This window comes from Lonchura striata, chromosome 18 (genome assembly GCF_046129695.1).
Source record: "Lonchura striata isolate bLonStr1 chromosome 18, bLonStr1.mat, whole genome shotgun sequence".
NCBI classification, from domain to species: domain Eukaryota; kingdom Metazoa; phylum Chordata; class Aves; order Passeriformes; family Estrildidae; genus Lonchura; species Lonchura striata.
Window position 1 is genome coordinate 5,702,704 of NC_134620.1, and position 6,162 is coordinate 5,708,865.

The window sequence follows — 6,162 nt, forward strand, 5'->3', positions numbered from 1 at the left end:
GCTAACACTTGATATGAAGTTCAGAGTTATATACTAATGCAGTACAGAATCTGGATAATGTGAAAGATAAAACTCAAGGCATCACAGGGAGCCCAGGGTTAGACACAATTACAGCCCCACAGGCTCTGAGCAGGACTCAAAAATAAGGGGGAGGTGGGGGCTGTAAGAATCACTCTTCATAAAAATCAGGGTATCAACACTAGCCCCCTTTCCTTTCAGAGAGCCCCAGCCTGTCTGTGCCAGCCCACACAATATTTGCAAACAGAATTTCAGAAGTTACTCCAAGGGTTAGGCCAAGCCCAGGGCTCCAACCCAGCCTTGCAGCACTGTCTGTACAAGGCTGGACTCGAGCAGTGTTATTTTTACCCCAAGCAGAACCACCTCAAGCACACGGCAAAACACGAGGGCCCCAAAACCCCACTCCTGTCACAGTACCTGACTTATCCCAAGGAACAACCCCCCCATCTGCCTGGGAAAAACTCCAATCACAGCAGCTACTTGTGCAGGGAACACTCGAGCAGCTGAGCTCCCAGGCTGGAATGAGGAGGAACAAACAGCCCTTACCCAGGAATTCTTTTTTCCGCTTCAAGGCCCTTTGCATTTCTGCTTCACTCTTCAAGTCAACAAAGATGTAACCTTGGAGGAAGGGAAGGTTCAACTGAGCATCATGTGGGGAACACACACAGCCATTAATTGGGTAATTAAGGGTGAATTGGGCTTGCTTTAATATAGATTCCTATAGATAGAGCATTCAGCTCCCATAGAAAGTTTCAATCCAGCCTGGAAATGACCATGTCAGACTGGAAGGCTGCCTTTTCAAAGCTTATTCTCTTTATACAAATCACAAAAACTTTACTTAGCAGCTGGAGGAGGCTTTCACAGGTGCCTCTGAGAGCAAATAAAAGGTGCATCCGTTAGACTATTAAAGGAAAGGAGCACACAGCAAAGCTCCAAGGACCTGCTCACACAAATCAGCACAGTGCCCTGGGCTGCTGCAGCTATCCCAGAGGAACAGGCTTTTCCTAGGCATGGTTTGGGGTGTTCAGAATAAAGTTCTGGATGCAGCTCAATAAAAAAAAACACTCCTGCTGCTACTCCTAAGGGAGCAGAGCCAACATTACTCTGCCCACGGCATCCTGTGGGCAGCAAGTAGGGCAGGAGAGCTGCAAAGTCACAGAAAGGTCTCCAAGAATCAGGCCATGAGCCAGGGATGTGGAATTGCAGACTAAAGGAGCAGAGGGGTGATCAAGAGGTGCCCTAACTCACAGATCCCACCCCCCTTCCACACACAGCTCTCACCTGAATTCTTCCCCTGGGCCTTTTTTCCCATCCGAATTGCCACTGGCTTCAGAGGGAAGAAAAATTCCCGGATTTTTTGCTGTGGGAAGAATTAGAATGGTTTGATTAAGTTCTCAGATACAGAAAGCAGCAAGTTGCAGGCTTAGGTTTTTATATATAAAACACCCAGATCTCTGCACAAAGACAGCTCCCTGATCACCCAGACAACCCTTAAAGGAGTGAGAAGTGACCAGTTTCTGCAGACATTTGCAGAGGCACACCCTGAGCCACCCCTGAGCCTTCCTCCCCAGCTGGGAAACCAGACTTGCCTCGGTGATGCTGGAGGGGGCCCCACGAAGTTTCACTGTGAACGCAGTGCTGGCTTCCCCTGGGCTGGCCTGGCTCTGCACAGAGGAGGAGGAAAAAGGGACAAAAAGCTGAGTGAAAGAAGAAAAATCACAGCACAACCAGCTGGGCTTGGCCAACAAACAAGAGGCTGAAGAGTGGGAGGGAATATCAGGAGATTGCCACAGCTGCAGGGCAGGAGGTGCCATTTTTACGCTGCCATGAAACACTGAGTTCTGCTGTTTCCAGAACAGCATTTCCTGCAAAAAAGCCTCTGAGAAGGGCACTAGCAGCACTTATCTGGAAGTCCTATCTTTGGGAATTTAGTCAGCCCTGAGATTCAATGAAATTTGTAAATGGGTCACACCAAAAAGGCCAGGAAAGCTGGTACCCAGTGGGCCCCGCAGCCTTCCCAGGCTGTCAGCTCATCCCTGCAGGGACTGTCAGACACCTGCTATCAATACAGCTGCTCCTTCAAAGAAGACAAATCTTAATTCAGCTGTACCTCTAGTGTGGATCCCTTTTTCTTCTTCCCTGCTGGTGTTTTTTGCTCTGTTTGTTGGGCTTTTGGCTTCCCCCTTTTCTCTGGGGGGGTTTCTGCAATGCCTGAATCCTCCTCAGTCTCACTTTCCTCCTCCTCAGTCTCTGTTTCTTCCTCTGTACTGGATGAGGAAGAAGAATCCTTCACCACTTTAGATTTCAGGTAATCCATATCTGAGAGGCCTTTGCTGGTAGCTGCCTTCTTCCCTTCTTTCTTTCCTGAGAGAGGAGAGAACAGGGAAGTTTTTTTCACACAGATGCTGCTGCTCTCCCTCCAGGTCAGGAGAAAGCTTAGAACTGACACAATCATGACCATCAGCTCCTCATCCTCGACATTTTCCATGGGAAAGGCTTCAGAACAGCAGGGCAATTTCATCTTGGCACTTCCAGACTGACAGTCTGATTTCAAAGCAACAGCTCATGTATAAAACACATTAGGGAGGGGTTTGAGCTACTGCAGGACAATGTATTTTGTCACAATTTTAACTAAATATCCCAAGCAGGCCTCAGAGAAGGGTTTGAAATGTTTAGTTTCACAGGGAAAAGGACACAATCACACCTGCACTTGAGTTACCCAAGGAGAGAGGAGGAGCAGCAGGGAAAACACCACTCACACCACCAGAGCAGCCTAAGAACATCCCAGGGAGGGAGGGAGGGAGAAAAGCTCCAAACCCACACCCATCCCTGCTGCAGGGACACTGGGTTCCAAACCACACACACCAGGCTGGGAGCCTTCAGAATGCACCCACTACTCCAGATTTGCTCTCAGGAGCCACGACACTGAGCCCTGTCCCTTCCCCTCCACCCTGGCAGGCCCAGTTTCCAGAAACATCCAAAAAGGCAGCCCAGGTGAGCTCCCAGCCACCCACAGGTCCCTAAACCATCAGAAACCACATCCAGCCCTGGAAATCCTGGAAATGAAAGGGGCTGCAAGAAGGAAAGCACTTCAAGGAAAGCTGCAGGTGTTTGTCCTGTTACTCCTCCCTAATGACACAGGGAAAGCACAAATGGCACCCCCCAAATATCAGACCCAGGGAAAGCACAAATGGCACCCCCCAAATATCAGACACTGCACGTGCCACAGCTCCCCAAATGTGGGCAAACAGGCAGACATTGCCAGCACGCAGAAAGGTGAGAGCCCACCCTCCTGGTGGCACTGAGCCCAATCTGTCACTCCTTGTGGCAGGAGTTACTGTGACTGACACAAGCAAAGGCTCACAGCTCCCTCGGGTACCTTTAATCTCCTCCTCATCTTCAGAGGGTTCATCCCCACCCTCACTCAGCTCCTCAGACTCATCTGAATCAAAGTTCAGGTAATCTGCTGCTGCTGGTTTTGCCTTCTTAGGCTCTTCTGCCAAGGTGTCATTAGCCCAAGTGGCCACCTGGGACCGCTTCTGGTGAACCCCCAGGAACTCCTGGAATGTTTTATCTTCCTTTAGCTGTGGGAAAGAAAAAAACAACCAAAAAATCAAAACAAAAAACCTCCAAACAAACAAAAAACAAAACAACAACAACAAAAAAAAAAAAAACCCAACCCCCCCCCAAAAAAAAACCCCAAAATCAAAACAAAACAAGAAAACCCAACAAACCCAAAAAGAAAAAAAAAAAAAACCCAAAAAAAGAGAAAATACTTATAGTGAATCTGAAATCCAAGACATCACCTCATTTCCAGCACTCTAAAACCAAAAATCCCTTAAGGGGAGCTCAATTTTCACTGACAAGGTGATTAAAGTCTTCTAAAGGTGTCTCATTCCTACTCTTTTTTATAATTGCTGTTTAGAAAATTTACTTTAGAGAGGAAAACAAAACAATAAAAAGAGGAAATAAAAGAGAAAAAAACAGGTAAGATAAATGTGACAACTCACATATGTTTAAACCCCAGAACTCTGAAACAGAGCAGACCTGGATGCAGTGTGTGCTCACAGGAGCAGCTGACCATTAAAAAATCCCTGTGTTGGGATTGTTAAAATTATTTTTTACACTGGAACTGGGCTGCCCCAGCCTGAATCAGCAGCGTGGGAAGTAGGACAGAAAAGAGCAGTTCAGCAGCAGGAATGCAGGGACAGCAGTCCAACCTCAACTCACCTCCTTTAAGTTATCCACTGGATCTTTCTTCTTTTTACCCTTGGGAAAAACCCAGAGAGGTTTATTAGAAGCACAGGCAATTCCAGCAGCACAGGGAACAGACCCTGAGGCACAGAACACCAGGAGTCCAGAATCTGGTGTGCCACCTGCTCTGCCCCTTCCCCACGGCCAGGCCACCCTCCCCTGGCACTGGCACCCAGCAGAGCCCCGGGAATCAGGCAGGACTCACCTTCTTTGTGCCTGCAGGAGCTGCACTTGCCAAGGGCTCCTTGGTCTGCTTCTCTGAGGCAGGGGCCTTCTGAGAGTGCTTGCTCCAGGCTTTGGGTTTTGTAGGGTCACCAAAAGACCTGCACAGCTCCACCTGGAATGAGTCAGGTCATTAAACACAGGGCTGTAACTGCTGGGGAACTCCACTCAGCAATTCCTGATGGGATGGAGGGAGTGTGCAGGAACAACTTTTACAAGCACAGAGCTACACATTCAATCACCACGGGAGAGTCAGGAGTGGGCAGGCACAGAATCCCAGGATGGTTTGGGTGGCAAAAGGCCTTAAAGTGCCACCCCCTGCCATGGCAGGGACACCTTCCACTGTCCCAGGGTGCTGCAAGCCCCGTCCAGCCTGGCCTTGGACACCCACATCTGCTCTGGGAATCTGCATCAGGCCCCCCCACCCTCCCAGGGAAGAATCTCCCCCTAAGACCCTATTCCTTAGGAGTCTCAGGGAGATATTTCTGGAGCTCAGCTCACCGTGAGTCTGGAGGTGTCGATGAAGCTTTTGTTGAAGTGGTTCAGGGCTGCTTGAGCTTCATCCTCTGACTTGTAGCCAATGAAGCCGAATTTCCGGAACCTTCCATCCTTGGTGTACTTGAGGCAGCAATCAGTGAGCGTGCCAAAGGCAGCAAAGAGCTTCCTGAAACGCTCCTCCTTCATCTGGAGAAGGAGGGAGGCAGCAGCAAGGGAAATCAGCCCCACACAGCCGCTGAGGACAAGTCCAACCCAACATATTCTGTCTCAAAAGCCTTCTGGAAGGCTGCAGGAAGCACACTGGGAACCAAATCCCCACTTCAGCCACCGAACCTGCTCTTGTACCCAGGAATCCGCACGTGGGGATGGGGAACAGGGCGGGATCCTGCCGGGCACAGGAGCACCGAGGGCACCTGCACCCAACTCCCGGACAGCGAGCGGGGCACAGCGACCACAACGAGCACTGCCCATGCTGAGGGGCTGCCAGCCCATGCCCCTCATGCTGCTTCCTGCACATTCCTGACTCCTCCAGGAGCTCTCCCACCATCCTCCCCTCGAAGTGTCCCCATGTTCCCCACCCCAGCACTGACCGCGACCCGCATCCCCTCATTGCCCCTTCCCCCGGCACATCTCCTCCAGAAGCTCACCCTCCCACCACTCCTAACCCTCTCTCCTTGCGCGTCTCCCCACTCTCCCCCATCCCTACCACACTCTCCCCTCCCGCTGCCTCTCCCTGCCCGGCATTCCGCTTCCCCCCCGCAGCACCCGCAGCCCCATCCTAGACCCGGCACAGCACAGAGCCTCACCCCATTGGGGAGATTCTTGACGATGAGCCGCGACATGGCAGCGACAGCCGGCACGGAGAGAGGGCACGGAGACAGCGCTCAGCGCCGCGCACGCCGCGCCACGGGCGCCGCCATCTTCCCGGGTCACGTGGGCCGCGCGCGGCGCCGCGCATGCGCGCGGGGACCCGGATGTTGGTCCTTAGCAACGGCCCCTTAGCAACGGGGCCTGCGGGGCGGCGGGAGCGGCCCCGGCCCGGGCGGCCCGGCGGGGCGGGCGGCGGGAGGAGGCGCTGGCACCCCCGCTGCTCCCCGCGGAGCTCCCCGCGGAGATCCCCGCAGAGCTCCCCGCAGCCTCCCGGCCCGCCCGCGCTGCTCGGCGGGGCCG

The 6,162-nt window shown here is 52.4% G+C and overlaps 1 protein-coding gene across 1 annotated transcript in view; it reads right to left on the minus strand.

Moving 5' to 3' along the window:
• The window catches only part of RBM19 (RNA binding motif protein 19), a 52,059-nt gene extending 46,108 nt beyond the window's left edge, over positions 1–5,951 (minus strand). The window contains exons 1-9 of the mRNA XM_021549838.2: positions 5,799–5,951; positions 4,996–5,178; positions 4,478–4,609; positions 4,249–4,287; positions 3,398–3,602; positions 2,129–2,382; positions 1,608–1,682; positions 1,300–1,378; positions 565–636 (exon numbers count right to left, since the gene is read on the minus strand). Coding sequence (XP_021405513.2) covers positions 565–636; positions 1,300–1,378; positions 1,608–1,682; positions 2,129–2,382; positions 3,398–3,602; positions 4,249–4,287; positions 4,478–4,609; positions 4,996–5,178; positions 5,799–5,834 — 1,075 coding nt within the window. The 5' untranslated portion in view covers positions 5,835–5,951. The remainder of the gene's footprint in view (positions 1–564; positions 637–1,299; positions 1,379–1,607; positions 1,683–2,128; positions 2,383–3,397; positions 3,603–4,248; positions 4,288–4,477; positions 4,610–4,995; positions 5,179–5,798) is intronic.
• Positions 5,952–6,162: the final 211 nt, after the last annotated feature.